General features: G+C 39.1%; 1 protein-coding gene across 2 annotated transcripts in view; it reads left to right on the forward strand.

Annotated features, from left to right (window-relative positions):
• The window catches only part of tcf20 (transcription factor 20), a 257,729-nt gene that overhangs the window by 169,788 nt on the left and 61,617 nt on the right, over positions 1–26,324 (forward strand). For both annotated transcript variants that reach the window (XM_039765686.1, XM_039765685.1), the window contains exon 2: positions 9,976–17,092. In XM_039765686.1, coding sequence (XP_039621620.1) covers positions 10,106–17,092 — 6,987 coding nt within the window. In that variant the 5' untranslated portion in view covers positions 9,976–10,105. The remainder of the gene's footprint in view (positions 1–9,975; positions 17,093–26,324) is intronic.

The following is a 26,324-nucleotide window of genomic DNA, read 5'->3' on the forward strand; positions in this document are numbered from 1 at the left end:
ACTATACATTTTGAAGGCTTGAAACTGTTCTCATTTAGTTGTTAAATAGTTTGACATCCCACAAAAGTTACTAAAATCATGTTCTTACGCATTTAACTTGTCAGCTATTTTCTGCCATGCAGCCTCACGAGCTTTGATAATACAGCTCGTGTTCCCCTTTCTAGTTATTATAGCTTTGTAGTCCTCATAGGCTTGTAATAATAATTTTGCTACTCTAAAAAACGCAGCTCTTTCCTTAGTTTCCATTCTTACTTATCCAGCATCGATTAACAAGGCTGCCTTTTATATCGCGTGGGCGCCAGACTAGCCTCGCTTATCAAGCTTGGCTCGAATTAGCGGAGATTAAATACACCTGAATTTTGTTCGTGGAACTCAATGAGCCTGAAGTGAACTGTTAGGCTAACTCAAGCGAGGCTATTACAAATAATCCTCGATTTTATAAGCTCGCTTCGTGGAACAACCCCTAGGTCTGTAATATGTGAGTGTGAGGTGATCTGTTATAGTTTTGTCTAGCTTGTTCACCAGAGACTGAACATTGGTGGAAAAAAATGGTCAGTAGATGGTTGGGGGCTTCCTGAAGCCTCCACCCGTATACCTTTTTTTTCTCTTCTTCTCGATCTTCCCTGTACTCTGCATTATGGTGCATGATACTGAAAATGCAGTCAGAGCAGAGTACAGGCAAGATTGGGTAAACAAAAAAAAAAAAGTTCAAAAGGCATAGCATACTTATATATAATTTGATACTATCCGTATGTATGGTGTTCGCAGCAATACCTCAAGCAGCCACAAGAGCAGCGGCCGTGGGAAGGATGCATAGGAAACGAAGTCACATGACTAACGCGGAATGTAGAATTGCTAATGTGACCAGACGTACACAACGAGCACAACAAACGGATGAGCAGCGTTTGGCTACAAATGCTACTAACGCTGAAAGAAATTGTGCAAATCGGACACAAAGGACAGATGAAGAACATGCGCTACAGAATGCTACTAACGCTGACAGACATTGTGCCAGCCGTGCACAAGCGACTGAAGAAGCTCAAACAGCCGCAAATGCAGCACGGGTTGAAAGAATCGAGCAGCTTGTGCCTTGCAGCGGCTGAAAAGGTCTATTTTAACCACAAATCAGTGCCATGATAACAAAATCATTTCAAGGACTTAAAAAAACAAATAATTCTTTGCAGAGAAAGTATGGATTTCACAAATGTGAAATAGATCTAAACACTGGTGTGGCAAATTGCTCGCATACTAAAGTGACTTTAGCTGCAGGTGGAAGTCCCATTTTATTTCTGGTGCCAAGTAGAGTTGTTTCACAGTGCAGCAGTCTATTAGCCAGGGAAAGCGCTGTGAAGAAGCTGTCCGTTATGGTTCTGCCTTTGTCCAGAAACTGCTCCATAAGCTTTATGACCACAGACTCGGAAAGTCTTTGCCATGGGTTGTAACTCAGAACACAGTTCTCAACAAAACGTTGCCATATATCCAAAAACGCAGCAAATCTGTCGTTTTTCACACATTCTGCATGGGTTGTCTTTGTTGTCAAAGCGCAAATGCCATATGGCAGTCTGATAACGGTCACGGGACATCGTATTTTTGATTGCTGATACAACAAATATTTCTGAGCAGACGTCAGCCACAGCACCAGCTGTGCTCATCGCTACTCTTGTGAAAAGAATGCAGATATAAACGGCATCAACTCAAAGAGGGAGAGACAAGTTCGTTTTACCATGTGAACATCACTGAGAGAATAAAACTGAATAATAATAAAAATCAAAAAAAAAACCTAACCTTTACAAGTAGCCAAAATTTATACCAGGTGTTTCAGACTCAAATCAAATGTATGTTTTTATTATATTATAGTAATGATAATAGCAGCAGCTGAATACTCAGAGCGCTGAGACTCTAACCTGGTACCTTTGGGTTATACGGCAGCAGTTCTTACTGTACCTCTGCGCCATTCAAGAACATGTAGCAACTTCCTGTCAATTGACATGTGAACTTGGGTTTTTAACTCATTGACCGCAACATGTAAATTGAATGTTTTTTTTTCTTTGGTTATATTCTTGAATAAAAGCACACATGTTTATTTGATATTTGGACTAAAGTTTTCACACATTATACCCTTCTTCATGTCATTATTAGTATAACATGGAAAATGTTTCTGCTTTAGGTATGTGTTCCAGCATTTCTTGCCTCACATTTCCATTCATCCTACACTTGCCCAGATCTTTGTAGACACTGAACACACAAGAAATGCATGTATTCCAAATAACAATATACAGTACACCCCTGAAATTCGCGGGGGTTACGTTCCTAGAGCACCCGTGAATTGTGAAAAACCATGAATTACGGATGTGGTTAAAAAAAATGCCTATTTTTATAGTTTAAACCTAAAATATGCTCCCAAAACACTTTAATTTCATTTCAACCTCAACTTAATACATTACCTAAAAAAAGAATTTAAAGGTAAACCGATATACTGTACAGTACTTTACTGATATGTCACCCACAGTGCTAGAATGTAAAATACTGATGTTACCGCTATATGTACTGTAATTCATACAAGCGCGTTTTCATTGCCAGAAGCCTTAGGGCCGATTTATACTTCACGCTCAGAACGCGTATGCACCCGCATCATGGCTGCCATGCGTTCCCAGCGTTCATTTCACGTGTCCTCTGAGCAGGTCCTCAGATATTAACGCGACGCGTGCGTTAATAACTTATTATACGTGCGTTAATAACTAATTAACTTGTATCCTTCGGGGATCGATGTGCGCGCTTTGCTGTTTGTTGAGTGGTTCAAAGTGGTGAAGCAAAATGCCGACATACAGATGCATTCGTGGTGCTTTTATATTCAAGCATTGCATATTCCTGATCATAATGACACGATATATTTTAAAAGTCTCACATACCATCTTTTGCTTTTGCCGTCATACCATCTTTTGCTTTTGCCGTCTGTTTTATTTTTTTTACTTTACCTGCTGTCAGGTCCAAGAAGCTCGTAGTGATTAAAACTGGGATGACGTTTACGATGGTCTGCTTTAATAATAAACTAAACGAGGTTAAAGTGGACATTTCGAGATTAAAGCCGAAATTTCCACTTTAATCACAAATTAAATGTTTTCACTGTGTCTTTTATTTTTTTCTCAGTGGCTCAAATACAGCGCTATACATTGTTGCCGATGTGAAGTTGCAAAAAAATAGACTGCACTAAAGATTGTGTGTGAGACTTATGTATCGTGTCATTACGATCGGGAATATGCGACGCTTGAATATAAAAGCACCACGAATGCATCTGTATGTCGGCATTTTGCTTCACCACATCGAAGCATCCATCCCGTAGGATCTGCATAGAGGCTTTCTGTCACATGTAGATAGTGCCCGAACTATGCAAAGCATGTAGCGGTCAAGTGCCGCTAAGATTCACACCGTCAATGTGACGGTGATGTATTTATTTTAGTGGAGGATTACCAGGGACAACTCCAGCCTTGGAACGACACACACAATACTACAGAGACCCAATAAAGCATGCTGGGAGCATTAAACAATAAAGAATATAATTAACTAAATGTCATCATTGCATACATTTTTCTTCACCATAGAAATGTAAAGACTAAATTCAACTTACATTCCTACCAAAGATATTTCTGTCGACTATATAGAACCTACTTATTGAAAAGATATATTTTTTCGAATCTGAGCACGGATTTTAGATCGACTTAACGCGCACTACATCGAGCCCCGTGCTATTGTGCTCTAGCCTGCCTGCCTCAATAAGTCACCGTCGCTTCGCTCTTACTTTTTTACCGTTCATTTAATCATGGGCCTCTCTACAGTTTTGTTTATTTTCGGGTTGTAATGTTAATTAAATTTATGTATGATCTGGTCCATTGGCGGACCGTGCATCTCACACCTAGGCCTTCAGTACTGCTCCGTCTGAATCAACCCGCCCCTCAAAAACTAATTTATGGTTATAAAAACCATCTTCACCAATTTCAGTTGGAAGTTGGAGAATTAGTGAGTGAGTGAGTGAGTCAGTCAGTGAGGGCTTTGCCTTTTATTAGTATAGATACAACACAACACAAACAAAACATACACAGTAAATCATGAAAAACGGCAACGGATAAAATGTAATGATGAAAATAGATAGTCCAGAGATCCGCACGTTGAATGGGAATGTAAAGATAGTCTTACCGGTAGTTCCTGAAATGGTAAAGACGAGTGGATAGGTTTAGGAGCACTCCTTTCTTCGCAGGATGGCAATGAATCCACTTAGTGTTCATGTACACAAGCAGACGGCAGACAATCCAGACCCCTAACACGAAGCGATCCAGGACAAAACAAATAAATACAGGTAACCCAACAGAAGGCAGGCAGAGAGACAGGAACTTGAAACACAAATTCCAAAACTTTTTTTTTTTCTTTTGGTCACCGGTCCCATTTTTTTTTTTTATATTTATTAATTTTATTACAATCCATACAAAGCAATCAAGTTTTACAAAAAAAATTAGTTAAGAACAGATCGATCCCCACCCTGAGAGAGAGAGCAAGCCAAAGCGTGTAAAATTTAAGGCTTGTAAAGATACCCAAATTAATAAATTCTCTGTGCTTTATGAACTTATTTTAAAATATTACTGATTAGATCCTGCCATGTTTTGAAAAAGTCTGTACAGATCCTCTAACTGAGTATTTGATTTTTCCAATTTCAAATAATATAACACATCAGTTTCCCACTGACTTAAAGAGGAGAGTTTGGGTTCTTCCAGTTTATCAGAATAAGTCTGCGTGCCAAAGTGTAGTGAATGCAATCACAATTTGTTTGTCTTTCTCCACTTTAAACCCTCTGGAAGAACCCCAAACACAGCTGTTAATGGGTTAGGAGGGATTGTGAGTCCAAGGCTGTCTGAAGGTAATTAAAATTTTGTCCAGAATAATGTTAATTTGGTGCAGGACCAGAACATGTGACCTAGTGAGGCTGGGGCTTGATTGCAACGTTCGCAGGTTGGATCATGCCCTGGAAACATTTTGAGAGTTTTAGTGAGACAGATGTGCTCGATATATAATTTTGAGTTGTATAATTGTATGCTTTGCATATGGAGCTCGAGTGAATTCTCTGCATTGCTACTTTCCACTCCTTTTCTGATATATTAATTGAGAGATCTTTTCCCAGTGTCCTCTTGGATCTTTGAAAGGAAGGGATTGTAAAATGATTTTATATATTGTAGAGATGGAGTCTAAGTCCTTGAGATTGAGCAATATTTTTCCAGCATGGATGAGGGTGCAAGATGAGGAAAATCTGGAAGGTTCTGTTTAACAAAGTTCCTGATTTGAAGATAGTGAAAGAAATGTGTAGCTGGAATGTTAAATTTGGAATGTAATTGTTCATAGGATGCAAAGACGTTGTCTATATAAAGATCTCTAAGCAAGTTAATTCCAAATTTTTCCAGATATTAAAAACTGCATATGTTTGTGAAGGTTGAAAGAGGTGGTTCTCTTGCAGGGTGCCAGAGATAGAAGCTTCTCCGTCTTAAAATGCTTTCTACATTGGTTCCAGATTCTAAGTGAGTGGAGCACAATTGGGTTATTAGTGTATTGCCGATAACGTGTGTTTATTGGAGCACAGAGCAAGGAATACAAAGAAGTACTGCAGGATTTTACTTCTATTGTGGTCCAAGCCTGTGTATGTTCTTCTATTTGTGTCCAGGTTCTTATCGCCTGTATATTTGCTGCCCAGTAATAAAACTGGAAGTTAGGTAGAGCCATGCCGCCTTCTGCCTTTTGTCTTTGTAGGGTCGCTCTTTTGATGCGTGGATGTTTTGAATTCCAAATAAATGAGGTTATTGTTGAATCTAATTGCTTAAAAAATGATTTATTAATGTATATTGGGATGTTTTGAAATAAAAAAGGAGCTTAGGAAGAATATTCATCTTAACAGTGTTAATTCTTCCAGCTAGTGTGAGATGAAGGGTTGACCATCTATGCAAGTCTTGTTTAATTTTTTCCATGCAGACGTGAAATTTTGTTGATAAAGAGCTTTATGTTTACTTGTGATGTTTACCCCTAGGTATTTAAACTGTTCTGCAATGATAAAAGGTAGGGTGTCTAATCTAATATTATATGCTTGAGAATTCACTGGAAAGAGTACACTTTTATTCAGATTAATTCTGAGACCAGAGATCTTTTGAAATTCTGTGAGTGCTGCTAAGACTGCAGGCACAGAATTTTCTGGGTCCGATATATACAGTACCATGTCATCTGCATATAATGAGATTTTCTGTTCCAGTCCTTCTCTGCTAATCCCCTTTATCTGATCAGTATTTCGACAATGTATTGCCAGTGGTTCAATGGCAATGCAAACAGCAGCGGTGACAAGGGCATCCTTGTCTAGTGCCACGCTCTAGTTTAAAGTAGTCTGAGCAAATGTTATTGATGCAAACTGAAGCTTCTGGGTTAGTATACAGTAATTTAATCCATGCACAAATGTTGGGCCAAACCCAAACTTCTCCAATATAGTAAAAAAGGTATTTCCATTCAATCATGTCGAATGCTTTTTCTGCATCCAATGATAATAATATTTCTGGGGTGTTTGATTTAGTTGGTGAGTATATTACATTAAACAGGCGTCGAAGATTTGAAGATAAGTGTGGCCCCTAATAAATCCAGTTTGGTCTTGTGATATTACGAGGGAGCACTTTCTCCATCCTTCTAGCTATGATTTTAGAGAGTATTTTAACGTCGTTATTCAGAAGTGAAATTGGTCTGTATGATGCACATTGTAATAAGTCCTTATTTTGTTTTGGAAAGACAGTGATTAGTGCTTGGCGAAAGGTTTGTGGAAGAGATTGGTTATCTCTGGCTTCTGTAAATGTTGCTAATAGGAGAGGAGCTAGCTGAGCGGAGAATTTCTTGTAAAACTCTGCAGGGTAGCCATCAGGGCCTGCTGCTTTACCACCTTGGAGTGACTTTATAGCATCTAGTAATTCTGATAATGCCAGAGGTTTATCAAGTTCCTCCACACTAAAGGCGTCTATTTGTGGTATCTGTAATGTATCCAGAAATGCATTAGATTGTGTATTGTCTTCTTTAAACTCAGTAGTATATAGGGATTTATAGTAGTCTCTGAAAGTGTGCATTATATTTTTGTGTTCATGATTTTATCTCCGTTCGTGTTAGTGATTACGAGATTGCGTTGCACTTCTTGCTTGTGAATTTGTTGAGCTAAAAGCTTATTAGCTTTCTCCATGTTCATAATAATGATGTCTGGATTTGTAAATTAGTTGTTCAGTTTCTTTAGTGGTCAAGAGGTTTAATTCTGAATGTAGAGCCTGCCTCCTCCTATGTAGAGTCTCGCTTGGTAGTCTGGCATGTTCTTCATCTATTTTAGTAATTTCGCTTTTTATCTCTGCTACTTTCTTGGCTCGGATTTATTTCTGTGGGAAAGATATGAGATAATCTGTCCTCTTAAGAAGGCCTTAAGAGTTTCCCAGAGTATTCCTGCAGAGATCTCGGGGATGTATTTGTCTCTAGAAAGAATTTGATTTGTTTGGATATAAATTCAGTACAATTCTCGTCAGCTAATAGAAGCGGTTGAGCGCCATCTGCGGGTGAGTGTATGGGGCTTAGTAATTTTAGCTCCAAGATCATAGGTGCATGGTCAGAAATAACAATAGCATCGTATTTACAAGATTTAATCTTAGGCAAGAAGTTATTGTCTATAAAGAAGTAATCAATCCTTGAGTAGCAATGATGTACTGGTGAGTAGAAAGAATATGTTCTTGAATTTGGGTTTAAAAACCTCCAGGGATCTGATAAGTTGTGATCAGTTATAAACTTTGTAATTATCTTTGCGTGTTAGATGCGTTCCCCTGTGGAGGAAGTCCTATCTAAAAGTGGATTTAGAACACAATTAAAGTCCCCAGCCATTATAACTTTATGAGTGTTCAGATTGGGAATGGATGCAAATAAATTTTGTATAAATTCCTTATCATCAACATTAGGTGCATAAACATTTATCAAAATCATTTTACAGTTAGATAAGTCTCCCATGACCATTACATATCTCCCTTCAGGATCCAATACTACATCTGATGCTACAAATGGTACTGTTCTATGTATGAGAATTCCCACCCCTCTAGTTTTCTTCGTAAAACTAGAATGGAACATTTGGCCAGTCCAGTCTTTTGCAGCCGGAACTGATCCTTGCTTATTAAGTGGGTTTCCTGTAAAAATACTATTTTAGCATTTAGACCTGTTAGGTGAGAGAGTACTTTCTTTCTCTTTAATTCGTGATTCAGGCCTTTAACGTTCCAGCTTATGAAGTTAACTGTCCCATCATGGAGACACTGATTCTGAGTTTTTTATGTCATTTTATAGTCTTATTATAATTATAAAAATTTGAGAGGATAGATTAGGTATAGATCAGGCCTGCTCTCTTTCTCTCCCCCCCTTAACCCTCCCACCCTCCCTTTTTGCCTCCCCAAGTGAGGCTAAAACCAGCTTGGGTGTAGCTTTAGTTTTCGATTCTTTCGAACCCCCCTTCTTGTTGGCCATGTTTATATGTGCTTACATATACTGTAGCAGTCCCTCTCGGGTTGAATAAATACAGGATATCTCAGGATAATAAGCAAATAATATGAAAAATAACACCACTGCTAGCGGAGCTCCACTTTAGACGTCCATCTCTCAAATCGGATGAGACCGGCCCCATTTTTAAAAGCCGCGCTGACACCCTTTGATCCCAACATCCCCTGCACCTTTAGCAGAAGACCATTCAGAGCCACTGCAGGGACTGCTGGGAGTTGTAGTTTAAAATTCTAGTAGAGTACAATGCTGTCAGATTGGCTACTTTTAACATCCCACGCCATGTTATCCTCTATGGTTGCTTCCTGTTCTATCTACAGTGCAGTATTGCCACGAAAAAAGCCATAAAAAATTGCGCAGGACATTTGCAGTTTCCACTAACAATTATCAGTTGACAGCGACTGAGGCTGCAAACCCTGAACCACGTCTTCGTGGGGGTCTGCTGTACTTTATTATTTACGCTATACAACCCCAGGTACCTCACACGCAGATAAGAAGCCTTGGGTTGAGCTAGGAGAACTTTTTGGCCGACTTGAGCTCCATCAAGGAGGATGGGGTTAGCAAGCTGCTTGTGCTGATTGAGACATTTGCAACAAAAAAGACGCTGATGGAGAGGTGTGAAGGGATTTAAGGTGGGCCGGGATTACATGTTTTTTTCGTAGGCTTCGCTAATTCTATTGTTAAAGTGAAATGTTTCAAAAATAAACTAGCTTTCTTTTTCTATCTACATTGATTGTTAAGTTAAATACTTGTATTTTGTGTTTAAGAAAGTTATTTAATATGTTGTAATTGTCCAGGTTGCATGTTCTTTTCTGAAGTATAAACTAACAATTATTTTTTACTTAATGTGACTTTATTGCTCAGTGTCTCTTTCATGTAAGTGATCTATTAAGCCTTTAAAACAGTGTTTTCCTCATGTTTTTAAGCTGTATTTGTTTCTCATGCACGAATTGGATATTTATACCAGTTACTATTTTTACAATTAATATATTTTACTATCCCAAAGCACATTTTTCTTTTTACACTCTGCTTTAAACCTGTGAAATTGGGCACGATACCTGCCATAAATGCAACTTAATTACATAATGAGGTAAAGTTTGGTCCTCCTGAGGTACCTATCAATCTAGCAAGATTCTGGTATTAGTGTCTTGTCATCAGCATTATTTAATGGATGCAGTTCCGAAAATGTTTCCTTGACATTGTTACTTATAGCTTCCATTGGCCTTGTTTGGTCACTCAAGTTTCCTGTTTTCCTTCAGTTCACTTCGTTGATCTAAATGTTGTTAATGTTTTATCTAAATATTCTAATACATCTCCACAAACTGCTGTGTTTAGAGATTTACTTGCAGTCACTTCATATTTTATAAAACATTCTAATAATTTATTTTTCTTTTTCAGGTCAAATGATAAGGCAGAAGTTGTTGCCGTTATCTTCAGGCCCCAGAAACGGACTTAATTGCTGTATTTTGCAGCAGAAAGGAATATCACAGAGAATTTAAGCAGGTTTCTGGGAAGGGGCTTTATTGCCATGCAAACTTTCCGGGAACAAGGCAGCACCTCTTCCACTTCATCCTCTTTTCCTCCCAATCAGCCTGGTGCTGCAGGGGGAGGTGGGGGCTCAAGGTTCTCTCATGATTCCCACAATTCTCCCAGACTTGTTGATGCTGGGCAGCAGGGGCCTCAACAGCTGCAACATGGGCATCTTGTGAGCCAGGCTGCCCTTCTCCAGGGTTATGGAGCTCGAAGGTCAGGTCTCAGCATTGATGCTGGTGGTTGTGTTCCACAAGGAGTCACTGGTTACCAGCCTACTGGAAGCAGTGGAAGCTTGTATAGAAAAGAAATGGCAGAATACTATTACCTTGCTGGAAAGGAGGCACAACGGAGGGGACATACAGCAACACCACAGAGCTATGCAGCTTTTGGATATCCAGCCGGTTCATTAGAAGGACAAATGGGACAGTACCGGCAATCCGCAAGCTTGGCTCACTTTTCTCCCGAGTCTTACAACACTGGCCCTTTCTCTCCTTCCCAGTATAGCACGGGCCAAACCCAATCCGCGCAACAGCCACAGCCTCCTCAGCAAGTAGTCACTGCCTCTTCTCAACTTCATCAGCAGTCATTGCGACAGCAAGCCGCTGCCTATGCTTCCCATCCGCCTTTGCAGCCACAGCAGACTGTCCCTCACACCTCAGCAGGAGCTATTAGTGCTGTACCTCATATACAAACCCACCAAAGGGGCTACCAGCATCGTGTTGGACAATATGGCCATTACACAGCCTCTGCTCCTTCTGTTAGTAGTTCTTACAGTTCTCCCCCTCAGCGATATGCTCAGTCTGGATATGACAATGCATACAGCAAAATTAACTCTTCTGTTTCTCAGTTTGAAGCTGGTAGCCAGCAACAATGCTATTCAGGTGGTTATGGTTATCTGACACAGCAACAACATTTAAGTAAGGTATATGAGAGAGACAAGCATGTACAGCATACTCCTGGACAAATTCAGCTCCATCAGCCACCCATTCAATATCGTAATGCAGCTGGCAAGGTGGTAAATGCACCTGCTAGTGGAAGTGCCAGCAGCACTGTGGGATCAGGCTTTGGGAGCCAAGAGGTGGCATCCAAATCACCTATGCAGCAGTTCCATCAAAACTTCAGTCCTATTTCAAATCCCTCCCCAGCTGCTTCTGTCGTCCAGTCACCCAGCTGCAGTTCCTCACCATCACCACTGATGGGAACTGGAAGTGCTACCGGAGAGCTGGGGAACACAACTCGTAATAGCAGGCTCATGCAATCAGTGCCACAGCTCAGCCCAACAACATCAGCTAATCTTCTAGCAACAAGTCCAAGTCACTCACTCTACAAGGCATCAGCCCTGGATGGTTTGCAAGAGAAGCGGCTAATGGACCCTGGCCTAAAAAGTTTGAGTGCTCTCAGTTCACAGGTTGCCAATATCCCCAACACCGTGCAACATATGCTTCTCACAGACACCCTTCTGTCTAACAAGAAGAAAGAGCAACATTATGGCAGCAGCCCTTCCAGCACCAGCAGCAACCATAGCAGCCAACACCACCTTCCTAGGAAAGCATCCAGGAAACCAACAGGAAATGTAGATGGAAGTGGGGTGATGGGTGGGGGTGCTGGTTCGTCTACTAATTCTGAAGGAGGATCTCAGCCAGATGATCAGCTCAAGTCTCCTCAGTCTTTAGAGAGCTCTGGAGAGGAGCAGGCCTCAGTGGAGCGAATGAGGCAGTTGAGTGGTCAGAGCACAGGCTCTGAATCGGCAAACTATTCACGAACACCCAAGCCACCGTCTGTTAATGATACCAGAGGAGCAATGGGAGTAGTGCTGTCAACTTTAGATTCCAGTAATGATGCTGGCAAAGCCACACAACAACACAAAACTGAGCCTCTTTCACAGCCGCCTTCTTGCATTCCACCAGCAGGACCAACATCACCTCATCTTCCTAACACACCTATAGGAAGCACTGCACCATTGACTCCCACTGGAGAAACCACAAACTTTCCTCCTCCCCCTCCCCCACTCCCTTCTTCTCCAGCATCCACTGCTTCGGCATGTACTGCTGTTTCTGCTGCTTCATCTGTGATGTCATCTGCCTCTTTGACAAGTACCAGCATGTCAGAAGCTCTGATGCCTCCTTCTTCTACTGGGTCCAGTCATTTTGCACAGCTTCCATCAGTAAAGGATAGTGAACATGCTGATGATGAGGATGAAGATGAGGAGAAAGAGAATGTAAACATTTCCAAAGACTTGCAATTGGAGAGAAAAACTCTATCAGAGGAAAAAAACCGACAAGAGCATGCAGAAGAGCCTTCTATACGCAGTGTTTCTGCTGAAAGTGAAAGCAGAGGTGGTCCAATTAACAGCATGCAGCCACAAGCAAGTGCAGAAAAGGGCTCTGTAGGGGTTATAGTATCTGCACGTTCTGAACAGGTAGAAAGTAGACATGCCCCTCAGCCACCTGTGCAAGACACTCAGCCTCATCGGACACCCTCACAGCTTAGCAAACAGTTATCTGAGATTAAAGATTGCCCTACATCCCAGGAACAACAGGAGGAGAGTGCAGGAGTGAGCCATAGTATTACAGGGACCGGAGATACTGCTAGCCACAATGGTGAGGGATCTTCTGACCATGTACATTTATCTACTGGCTCTGGACATACACCAACGTCTTCATCCTATGCAGGTAAAGTGGATAGCAGTGCTAGCAACCCAGTGATAAGTCCTTATGGTTTTAATGAAGCAATTGGCACTGGTGCAGCACCAAGAAATAGCCTTTCAGGTCTTTACCATGTTTATGGCCATAGTGGGACCAGAAAAAGTTCAGTTGAACAGGAAAGAAGATCTAGTGGACGAGGGGATAAAATTCAGCAGACACAGTACCCAAGTTTGCTTCAGGAAGTCTTGCAAGGTTATCATCTGGAACGAAGATATGGCAGACAACTGCCTGAGCCTTCAGCCACACACCTTCACTCTGCATCAGTGCCTCACATGGCTTTGGGACACACAGAAACCATGAGGCCTCATGTGCTGGTTAACCAGCCTGGTGCAACAGCTGAAAATGTTCCATCTAAGCATCACTATCCTCCTGCAGGCGGAAGTAGATCTCAAGGCAGCATGGACTCGTGGGGCTGGGGTGATAAGAAAGGGGCCCCCAGTGATTTGACACCACCTGCAGCAAGGAAACACATTAATTTAGCTGAATTTTCCCATGCAAGAAAACTGTCTGAAATGCCCTCAACAGCACAGCAACTGCTAATGCAGGAGCAGGAGGGCATCAGTAGTGTTCCAGGAGGACCTGCTGGGATGTCAGAGAGAAGATCAGTAATCTGTGATGTGTCTCCTTCAAGGAGAACACCAGAACGTGATCGGCGTGACAGTAGTTCAATGCCAAATACATCAGTGTCTTCTGCTGGTGCTGCTTCTCTGCCAGTTGTATCTTCTGTAATCCAACCTGCACAACCACAAGTAGTGCAGCATGATCTGACCAAAGCAAAGGAGTCGGGCACAGTAAGCAAGGAGAGTGGGACTCCTACTTCATTGGCATTGACACCTGACTCTCGAGCACATGGGAGTGGACCCCATTCTTCTGTTAATTTACATCATTCTGGTTCTCCTAACCAACAAGTTTCAGCTGTAGATTATCATGCAAAAGACTGCAGACCTGCACAACACCTTCAGAGATCAAGGCAGTCCTCTCATCCATCCTCTCAGCTCACAGCAGATACTGCTGAGACTGTACACTCTGTTTCACCAAGTGGAAACCGCACTAATAATACCACAGGTACCACTATGAATTATCCTCACCATCACTCTCCTGGGCGATATCCTGGATACTACCACTCCCTAGAGGCAAGCGGCTCTAGTAGCAGAGGTTATGGACTAAGTGGGGACTCTGGGCATAAATCTTTAAACCAGCCACATCATAAAAATCAAATGTTTCATCTCCCTCCCCCACCAGGACTGCTTTCAGCAGAAGATAGGCAAGACTGGCCCCCTAACCAACTCCATCAACACCACCACCACAGTAATTCAAGTGGAACTGGCTTAAGAAGAAGTGGAGGTAGTCATAAAGATCTACAGGTTATGTCCTCCGGGTCAAGTGTCCAACTTCAAGGAGGAAGTCTTTTGGGGCCACAACAAGGGAGCTATTTTGAAATGGGAGGGATACATCAGGGCAAACTTTGGGGAGGTCCACCCTCTTCAGCAATTCCCAATAGCAGGGATACAAGTTTGGATTTTGAGTCACGAAGAGGAAGCAGTGGACAGATGCTGTCCACTGCCCCAAAACGACATGAGGTTACAGGTACCGATGGCCATTCTAGAGGTGTTACAGAAGAGATTGTGCAGTCATTTCGTCCCTCTGCCGTTCCTGGGGCTGCTCAAGGAGGGTCTGGTGGAAGCTTGTACTCTAAAGCATCTGGCCATGAAGAAGGAGGACACCCTAATCCATTGATAATGCGAAGACGTGTGCGCTCTTTTATCTCTCCTATTCCTGCCAAACGGCAGCACCAAGATGGAACTTCACAGCTGCACCAGAGGCCAGCATATTGTGTTGGGGGCCCCTCAGATAGATCTAGAGAAAGCTTGGATCATCAACGAAATCCTGTCATGCATCCACAACCAACACACACTGCAGGAGTTGCTCCTCAGGAGCAACTAAGTAAAGAGGCCTCAAGTCCTGATCCCAATAAACGAGGCAGTCCAGCTTCAGGCAGCACTGCTGTTGCATGTGGAATCAATTCTATATCAAATTCTGCTGGTTACAGTAGCACAAGTCCTGCAAATTCAGCAACATCACCACCTCCAGTAGGGAAAACTAAAATCTTACCACCTAGGAAGGGAAGGGGTTTGAAACTGGAGGCTATAGTACAGAAGATTACTTCCCCCAATGTTAAGAAGGGTACTTCTGCAAACAGTGGCGCTGGGATGAATTTAGCAGAGGCCTTTTCTGCAAACTCTGTTACTGCTCACTCATCTTCAGTGGACAGTGTCTGTGGAGGAGTTTTTCAGGATATTGGTGAGGCAAGATCTGCAGACAGGAGTACAGGTCATAATGATGGCCTTTCTCTAGATGAAATCATGTCTTACAGGGGTGAAGAGGAAACTGGACCCCCACCTCCAGTAGCTGTGCCTTACCCTGGTACATCTTTCCATCCTTTGCATCATTCAACAGAAAATGATAGAGAAAGAGATCAAGAAAGAGGAAGGAATGATGATAGGTTGCAGTTTTCTGAAGATAATACTCCTCCTTCTGCTTCTGGGAGGTCTGACCTAGAGGAACTTCGGAAAGCAGACATGAGACTGCAACACCAACGACCAGACCTGACTTTACTCACCCCTTTGCCACCAATGCCTTCATCTTCAGCCTTGTCAGACATCCAGAAATTTGCTACTGGGTACCCGCGAATGGAGGAGAATAGAGATCATGCATTACTCTTGAGGCACCAGCTTGAAGCGGAAAAATTTGGAAGTCACACTAGCCAGAATCGTTCAGATTTTGGTTTACAACAGCAGCAACATGATCTGCACAGTGTGACCATGAAACCCCCGACAGTACATCCTAGTCACGCATCTGAAACAAAAACTGAAGCTGCTGGCAGTGGAAGTGTTCCCTTAGTAGTTCCTAAAGGATACTTTCCCTCAGGAAAGAAGAAGGGCAGACCAGTGGGTAGTGTAAATAAGCAGAAACGTGCACAGCAGCAGGCAGCAGCAGCAGCTGCTGCTGCAGCAACAACAGCTTCTCAGTCACCAATAGCCTCGCAGCCTCTGTCCACCTCTGCTTCAGTACCTCAGAATGCACTGTCATCAACTGGTGCTGCAGCATCACCATTTCCCACAGCCTCTAGTACTGCCACCACCGCTACCAGTTCACCAGCAGAATTTTCTACTGATACGACAGTACCCCTTAGCACAGGGAATGATGTGGAAGGCATTCATCAGCAACGTGGGAAACGCCAAAGAAAAGTTGGTGTAGCTGCTACAGGAGGTGTGGTGGTGAGACGAAGAAGGAGACGTGGTGGGAAAGCAGGAATGGATACAGACAGAACCATAGAGGACCCAAATTACAAAGCATATTTAGGTCAAGAGAGAGCTGGGCAACTTAGTGAAAATCTGCAAACAGAGCGTCAAGAACACAAAAAACCTATCTTCTCACCTTATATTCATGTGGAAAAAAAGATTGAGCTGGGGGCTTTCTGCACCATTATTAATGCAGAGGATGAAGAGCAGAAGAAAGTTGTGGTAGCCACCCTTGCATCTGAGTTACAAACACAGCTCCTAGGCAAGCATAAAGAGCAGCCTTCAGAGGTCAAGGAAAAATCTAGGCACATCAGGACTTCATCCCCACAACCCAGTTCGGCCAGTAAGGCCCTGCCAGCTTCTTCTCATTTGGTGTTGGGACCTGTGATGACAGAATCGTCTGTAATTGGACGGCTTCTTTGTTGCCTCTGTGGAAAGTGGGCTAACTATAAGAACTTGGGGGACCTTTATGGACCATATTACCCACCTGAGTATGCAGCTCGTTTGCCAAAAAACCCACCACAGGTCAAGCAGCAACTGCAAAAGGGCACAGCAGGACAAACAGAGGAGGTCGAGGGTAGTGAATTGTCACCCGAAACGGTGAAAGTGAGACACAAAGAATGTGAAATTGAAGGAAGCCAGCAGCCTGAAGCAGACGGTGATAAACTAGGAGTAGAGGAGAAAGACACCTTGGCACCAACAATTAGCAGTGGTCGAGAACTCAGGAAGTTAACAGCTCACCCCAGATATAAGCGTCGGCACCGGTCTAGTGAGGAGCCTTCTGCTAGCAAGCCTAGTCAGTCTCAAACAGAAACTTCCTCTATTGATCCAGAGCCTTTGCCGATCCCTGAGATGCCTCTCGATAGTAATGAATTATGGGTCCATGAGAACTGCATTGCATGGACAAGTGGGGTGTTCCTGGTATGCGGAAAGCTTTATGGTCTGCAAGAAGCATTAGAAGGTGCCAGAGAAACAGTGAGTCTGTTGATCATTTTTGATAAATAAATGGTGCATTTACTTAAGTTCTAGTTAGTGTTCTCAAATTATATATTTTTGATGCATATTGATTCTGAAATGTTGAGTAATTTTCTGTAGCATCAATTTTATCCATATCTGACACAGTTTTCCTGCTTGCTCATTCATTTCACATGGAGTTCAAACTCTTAGACTACCATACATACACCCACATGCACACCACTCCCCCAACAGAGCAGCAGCCCTGCCTTCTCTCGCTTATAGTTGCGCTGTTTAAAATTAGTTCTCCATTTTCAGTATAAAACAAACAAATCTGCATTAGGACTATCAGAGTAACCAAAAATTAGGATTCAAATGCTCACAATAAGTATATATGAAATTATTCGGTTGTATGTTAAATATTCTATTTGACATTTATGTTTCTACTATACATACTTTTTGATATTCCTTATAAATATTTTTACTTTTTTTCTCACAGTACATCTTTAAAAAAAATTACATTCTTTTGATTCATGAACATTTGCTTGGAAGAAGCAGGTGAACTACAGCCTTCAAACGAACGTTAGGAAAAAAACATGAATCTCTGTACACTCTTAAACATATACTCATGTAGTTTGGTTACCTGTTATTTTGGAGCATCAAGCAGTGTTTTGAAAGTCCTTGGGGGTTGATATGGAAAAAATGTGGAAAGCAGTTCTGCAGGCAACAGTAATGTTTACAGAAGATAACACTGCTTTACTTGCCATTATGCTGATTTTAGAATGCAGAACAATCTTAAATACATAATTCTGTACAAGTACATTGCCTCAAGATATATAGTGTTATCATTGATACAATTTTTAAAAGTATTGTTAATGTTTACAGAAAACTGTATTCTTTTTTGGCACTTTATTGACTTGTAATAGCTTGGCAGTCTCCAATTCCTTTGAAGAAGTGTCCTCCCTCAAGAAAAATATAGCTCTTTATATAAGTTTATCTTTTTTAGGAAATCATAAAAAATATGGAACTAATTATTTTGTGTGTGTCTGTTACCCAGGGTTCTAGTTTTTAAGATTTTTAAAACATTTTTATTTAGTTTCACTTTTTCACCGTTTTCTGATTTTAGTTTTTATTATAATTTTAATAATTTTCATTCTATTTTTGTTTTTCAGCAATTAACTTTTATTTTTTGTTACATTTGATTAGTTTTGCATTATCAAAAGTTTTCACAAGGACACAGTTTTATAACTGTAAAAACACAATTTTCTTTATAGCGTAGTTGTTAAATTGTACATCATTCATGTTGTACCTGTCAACGTAACGCAAGTCAATTTTACTGTCTGGGACAGAACTCCATTTTCTGCTGATGATGTGACAGTTCAAGACTTCCAGTATAATCAAAAACACAAGAATCAAATAACAATTGTGCTGTGATGTCATTTGTTAGCTTAATCTACAACATGTTTAGGCAAATGGTTACTTTGTCTTAAAAACCCTTTCTTTTTGAGATTCCCTTTTCAAACAGTAAGATCATCATACACACATGATGTTATTCTGTTTACTTTTGATATCTCTTGATGTAGACTCTGTGTCATCTAATCATTCTGAAACATGAAATGTGTTTTTCCAAGGAATTCTTACTTTGCTTATATCTTTAAATGTTGTTGAAGACACAATTTGAGCTGTGTTAATAGCAATAATAGCAGAAATGAAAGTTTACACAAACCTGTTTCCATGTATATCCTGCATTTCTATAAGCATATCATTTACATTAAATACTAAATATCAGTTATAGCAACATCTCGGATTATTCACTTAATAAGTAATATGCAAAACCTGAGTAGCTCCCTAAAGGCCTAAACTGGGTGGATGGAATTTAACAGCACATACTATACAACATGCGTTGAATATCCAGCTATTAAATAATATCTGATGTTGCACACACTTAATCCACATACACATAGTGAGAACATGCAAATTCCATATAGACTCGGAAAAGGCTAGAAATCAAACCTGAAATAATGACACTATAAAATAGTTATGATTTCTTTTATTTAGCACCTTTCAAATGCTCAAAGCACAACACAGATAGTCAAAGAAATACAACAGAAATAAAAGCAAAGATGACCTTAATAACAGGATACAAACTAATATCAAACATGAATAGATATTTGGAATTCAAGGTTTTAAAGTAAATTAAGAAACAAGGAAAAAAGGATGAAAGCCTTGAACAAGTAACACAATTTTGGCACACATACTATTAATAAATGTTGATGTTATAATCGCTCACGATGATAAGGACTAAGAACAATGAATAGGATAAGAGTGGATTTCATTATCACTTTTACAGCCATATGCTGGACAGACATCGACCATTCAGTGGCTAATAGTTTCCTTGACTTCCATGCTTCTGGACAGTAATCACTCAAACAAAGATCCCTTGCTGAAATCTTTGTAATACTGCATTATTCTAAATCTATTACGATTATTGCAATCCATCCATTTGCTATCGATGAAGCATTTCACATAGAGAAGTTCATCATGATATTATGACAGGAATACGTCCTGTGACACTGCACCACCCACATTCAAACTTTGGTTTTAATCTGGTTATTAGCGCTGAATGTATACACCTCTGCTTAAAATTTCACTGAAAAGATATCATCAATAAATAAGAAATATCTGTTGGAAGAAAGTGTAAATGGCTTAAATGCCTACCTTTTTCGGCATATAAAGATAACATTTTTTCCAGTGTAAATACTGAATTTAAGTTGTGGTGGTGGCTATTCGAACTTGACAAATCCTCCATATCTTTAATTTTTGAGTTCTTTAGCTGAATTTTCCAAATTAATGTGTGGAATTTTTAGTTTAAACATATATTTTTTTTTTAATTTAGTGAATGCTGCCTACCATTTGCTGATAAACCGAACATCTGTGACTGATGGTTAATTTTTGCCAATGAAATTACTGAATGAAGTTACTGAGAAGTGATGAAGCTTTTGTATTCACTTTCAGTTCTAGAAAGGAAAAGCTGACTAATGGATGACAGCCCAATGAAATCCACAGTGTCAGATGGCGGCAAAGAGGGATACTTTTATAAGTGCATGAATCAGTGCTCATTCATATTTTAACTTTTCAAAAGTATTCCATTGAAGTTGGAAGTTTCCTAGTTCCACTTACATTTTTATTTTTTTCATTGAGCTTAAATGATGGGAATTGTATTTTTTTTTTTCTGTCATGATGTCCGCTGTGGTCAGTTCTCAGTTCTTTGCATTAATACATTAACCTTCCAATTTTGTATTAATTTCTGACTCTTTTGTTTATTTTATAACGAGTCTTTTGTTTACTCATTTCTTCCTCTTTCTCTTCTTTTTAAGAAAACTTGTGCAAACACTGTAAATAAATGAAAATCATAAACATCTAATTAAGATAAGAATATACAGTAATCCCTCCTTGATCGCGGGGGTTGCATTCCAGAACCCCCGTGATAGATGAAAATCTGTGAAGTAGAAACCATATGTTTGTATGGTTATTTTTATATATTTTAAGTCCTTATAAACTCTCCCACACTGTTAACATTATTAGAGCCCTCTAGACATGAAATAACACCCTTTAGTCAAAAGTTTAAACTGTGCTCCATGACAAGACAATGATGACAGTTCTTTCTTACAATTAAAAGAGTGCAAACATATCTTCCTCTTCAAAGAATGTGTGTCAGGAGCAGAGAATGTAAGAGAGAGAGAGAAAAGCAAACAATCAAAAAATCAATACTTGCTTTTGGGCTTTTAAGTATGCCGAAGCACCGTGATAAAGCGGCATTTTTTAGAGGAGCGTCCGTATCCTCTAGGCAAACAGCCCCTCTGCGCACACCCCCTCCGTCAGGCACAGAGAATGTCAGAGAGAGTGAGAGAGACAGAGAAAAGCAAACAATCAAGCACCGCGTGGGAAGCATATCGTATATCATTGAGGAGGTTTATTTAATACGTAATACATGCTCTGATTAGGTAGCTTCTAAGCCATCCGCCAATAGCGTCCCTTGTATGAAATCAACTGGGCAAACAAACTGAGGAAGCATGTACCATAAATTAAAAGACTCATTGTCCGCAGAAATCCGCGAACCTGTGAAAAATCCGTGATATATATTTAGATATGCTTACATTTAAAATCCGTGATGGAGTGAAGCCGTGAAAGTCAAAGCGCGATATAGTAAAGGATCACTGTGTACTCAAATTTCCCGTTATTCATACTAGTTACCCTTTTCTAAAGATCACACCTTCCTGTAAAACTGTGTTTTGCAATGACCAACAAAGGCCAAGTAACTAGGAAAAGCAGGAATGTTTTTTTTTTTGTGCAATTGTGTCCAGCATGTTCAAGAGTAAGCAGCTCCACTGGCCACTTTATTTATTTATTGACTGATGCCTTTTTCCAAGGCAACTTTCAAAATTTGAGATATAATTGGTTATGAAATGACTTGGTCATGGTTGCACAGTCGTCAATAAAAGGATTTGAACCCACATCTTCAAGTTTTAAAGTCTTAGGTCTAAAACCTTAACCACTACACCACACTACCTGACAGAAATATTACACTTTGGGAAAACACTACAAATACTGTATACAAAAAAATACTTAGTTACATAGTATTTCTATTATTTACGATTAACTGATGGCAAAATAACTGAGGTCCTTTGTGTTATGAAATTTCCTGGGCAAAGTCAAGTAACATAGCTAGTATGTTTATAAAATTAAATGCACTCACTTTCTTTGTAAAGCAAAATAGGCACAACCTGCTGCATTAATGTTGTGTAGAACTATTTTATTCTGCAGTGAAAAAAATTTCAACTGATATTTCTTTGCTCTTTGCTTCTGTTTAATTTCAAAGAAATGCTTTCTAAAATTTCCTGTAAAAGATTATCTCCCTCTATATCCAATTTTAACTTGCCTCTTGTGCGCAGTTTGCATGTGTTCTCACTTAGTTTTTTATATATAAATGCTGATATATGTGCCTTTAGATTAACTGTCAAAACTAAATCTAAAGCGGCCCTTTGCGTGTGAGAGATGTTGTGCAGCTAAGTGTGGATTCATTAGCGTACATCCCAGGATTGAACTCTTGCGTTGTGTTCATTGGTGTTGCAATAGCTTTAGGTGCAGAGCAGAAAGGACGAACCCTTACCTGGGATGCTTTTATGTTTGTTTGAAGCAGAGGTATTAGTAACTTCACTTTTTTTTTTTTCTTCTCACCACCCTCCTCCATTTACAAATCAGTTATTCAGACAGTACAGTGTTCCAGAAAAACCTCTAGTATTGCTTCTGCAACCTGTTTTTGATTTATGCTTCATTTTTGAAGATATGAGTGTAATTAGAAGTGTGAGCTAAACCTAACGTCATAAATCACATTACAATGTATAAAACACCGTTCAATCAAAAATACAATTTAAAATAAATTACATGAATTCCTAAAACTCCACTGTTGGCCAATTCAGAGAACTCTTTAAAAAAAGAATCAATTAGAATAAGATTAAAAACGAATAGTTTTTGAATAAATTCATCTGAACAAATTCTGAAAACTGCACTGTTCCGTTCAAAGAAAATGTTTATCTAGTTTTAGGTAACATGAGGCATTTATTTTCTAGTGACTTGTGGAGGGTACATTCAGTTTATTTGCTAACAGTTTAGTATAGAAGATAAGAGTGGATTACTCACTCCAATCCGATATGTGCTATTTGAGATTTGAATAAAAATCAAATACCACTGCATTGATGAATGTACAACTTCCCTCAAAATAAACTCAATTAATCTGATGCTGACATTACTTATAATTAGAGTTTAAAAAGCTCAATTCTTTATTTTTTAAATCTATTTTCACTTACTTGCATAGAAATTAGCCAAAGAATTGCATATGGCGACCAACATTATGTTCTAATGAAAGGTCATTAAGAATGCAAAGTCCAACATTAAGACAAATCTTAAAAAGGTTGTTTTTATGACAGATGCCTTCACAGTGCACAGAAGAGGTGATAAATTTGGAGGCATTGGAAACTAAGAAGTAATCCTTGAGGACTACAACCCTAAAACCAAAAATGGACTATGGAAATGGATGTAGTCATTGTCATTTGGCTGAAACTAATCCTGATACTTGATCTGTGATTTTTAAATATGGATTTTAAGTCACAAACACTGACATAGTTTTTAAGTGAAACCTTCACCCAATGTTTTTATCATATATATTTTGAGTTGATCAAAATCAAGTGAATAAAACATTGTATTCATAAAAATAGAAAAAATACACCTCATGATTTAACTGTTAGTTAATTATAGTTTTCTCCACCATCCCAAAAACATACATGTTATGTTAACTGTGGAGACTTTGATATTTTGTCTTTAGTGGGATACAAAGTATGTTCTGAGATTTTTCAGGTAAGAAAAGCGAGTTTTGATATAAGGTAATTTTACATACTGGTCATTGCGATGGAGAGTGGTGATATATTGTATGTTGATTAGCACGTGCAAGTAAGAAATTTAGCGGCATTCTGTATATGTGACAGTGATGACCAAAGAAAACCTATTCGAATGTTACGGCTGTTTGATAGGTGATGTGAAATACACATGTGTACTTTAGCATTTTATGTTGTATGGTCCTTTAAGTTTCCCCAGTTTTCTTCTTGTTTGTTTTGAAGGAAATCTTCTGTCCCCGACAAGAGGTCCTCCCACTTGCTTTACCCTAAAATGAAGAAATGCCTTGCTTGACTTGCTGATATGCTCTTGTGATTTAATCATATGTCTGTTTTTTACTGAGAAAAATTTCAGAAAAATTAATTAAATGTAGCTCTTGGCAATTTACTTTTATGTAGCCCAAAGACAGTTAAACACATATTTGTATATGTTTAAGCAACACTTTAAACATTATTATCACAATTTGTGGTTGACAGCCCTACTAAAAACGTTGAAGCTCATTGTTAATATGTGATACACATCTTTCAATAACTCCCTCACAGCTAAAGTTAGCAAGCAACATGCAACAAATTTCCACTCAACAGCACACAATAAATAAGGTGTATTAAAATAGTAACTTTATTTACCGGTAATTGAAAATACAAATAATCCTTACTGATTTATTCCTTAAACTAGTTTCCATACAGTTTGTTCATTTATACTCTTAAGTTACTGAAACCTTGTTTTTTTTATGGGGGTGATGGGGATGTAAGGAAAACCAGTTTAGTTTACAACTGTTGTTTTTTTTTTTTTTTTAAATATTATTAGACATATAGTCAACTCCAGAATTATTGTCACCCTTCAAGAAAATGAGCTAAATTAATATATAAATAGAACCACACATGCAAAGCCAGATAATTTGAGTTTAAACTAATGGGTAAAAATCATGCTTCTATTGTCAGATTTCCAGCACAAAATAAAGTTTTCCATTAGTAAAACAAAGTTTCACAAAAACACAGATTTCAAATATATTAACACCCCAAATTTCAGTATTTGGTGGACCTTCACCCTTCCGAAAATAACAGCACACCACATGTCTGTTGTTTTTAATAAGGTTGCAGAACACTTCTGGAGGGATCTTGGACTACTGTCCCATGCAGAACGTTTCCAACTTTTTTTTTTTTTTTTTCATTTTTTTTTTTTATTACTATTTAATTTAATATTGTTTATTTGTATCAGTATACTGCTGTAGGATTATGTGAATTTCCCCTTGGGATTAATAAAGTATCTGTCTGTCTGTTTGTCAATTTGGATGCATGCTTCTTGTCATTGTCTTGTTAGAAGACATAACCATGGCTCCATTTCAGTTTTCTGGCATAAGTGACCAGATATTTGTTTAAGTGTTCTGGTTTTGAATGGAATTCATTATGCTACTGATTTTAAGATGAGCCCCTGTACCACTGGCAGCAAAACAGCCACCACCGTATTTTATAGTGGGTATGTGGTGGTAGTGTCATAATTTGTATGCTGCCCCTTTTTTCATCATATATGATGGTATTTTTGTCTCATCTGATCACAACACACAATTCCAGTTGTAACTCCAGTGTTCTTGGCAAGTTCTGATGTTGATATTTGTGTCTTGGTCTCAGGATGAGTTTCTTTCATGGAACTTGTCCAAAGAGCTTCTGGTTGTGGAGGTGGCATCTCACCGATTTTTTGAAAGAATGAAAGACCAAGATTCAAGTAAACTTTTTTTTGTTGTCAAAGTGTGATTTTCATGGTTTACCTATTCACCTCCCTATAATATATGCATCCCCGTTCTAGTAAACGTTCAGCAATTTCATGCTTTTGAATTTCAACTGAATACTTTTTTGTGTCAATTCCCCAATCTGTGAAGCTCAACAGGTGTTTTTTTTTTCCCATTTGTGTTGAAAGCTGTTTGGTTGTACCAATACTGATGGATGACTAAAGGTTTTTACATGTTTTACCTCATATTTGTACTCCAGTGAAATAGGAAATGGTCATAGACAGTAAAGTTCATAGACAATTATAGCAATATCAAGAAACATTTTGCCACATGTGTTTTTTAAATAATAAACAATTCCAAAGATAAAACAAATTATTTTAAATTAAAGAATATCAATTTCTCCAAAATTTGAATTTGAGCTCACTTTCTTAATTGGTGACAAATTTTCTGGAGTTGACTGTATCATTAATTCAGCATATTCTGTCTGTCATCCAAACAAACTGAATTTCCACTTGAGGAGGTAGGCCAAAGAGTGAGAGTTAATGTGTCATGCCACTAAGGTATCCTTGAAGTAGGCAGTGAGTGACATACAAAAAGATTTCATCAAAATATAAATTCTAAAATCAGTGAGTAAGAGTTATATAAATCTTTATTACTTGGAAACAACATTGTGACAATGATTTTTTTATCCTTTATAATTTATTATAATAGAAAATGCATAGAATGTTAGTATAACGTAAAGCCTGTTTTTAGTTTACCATGTTGTTTCCAGTAAGTAAGTATTCCCTAACTCAGTATGACCAAGGTGTGCTTACTGTGCACTTTTACCTTTAGAGATTGGTCAATTATTTTCACTTAGGATCCAACATTTAAATTTTGGCATGGTTGTCAGAAAACTGGAAGAGTCGAAGGATTGTTTTAAACAAAAATATTATTATACGGGTAAGGTAACTGTTCCGAATTATATGGAACTTCACAATAACGTGATAAATGTCTAAAATTGAAAACATAATTTCCTTTTTCCATATGTTCCTCAATATTTAATAACTACCTTAGCAGTTTAAATATTTTTTCACT

This window comes from Polypterus senegalus, chromosome 10 (genome assembly GCF_016835505.1).
Source record: "Polypterus senegalus isolate Bchr_013 chromosome 10, ASM1683550v1, whole genome shotgun sequence".
NCBI classification, from domain to species: domain Eukaryota; kingdom Metazoa; phylum Chordata; class Cladistia; order Polypteriformes; family Polypteridae; genus Polypterus; species Polypterus senegalus.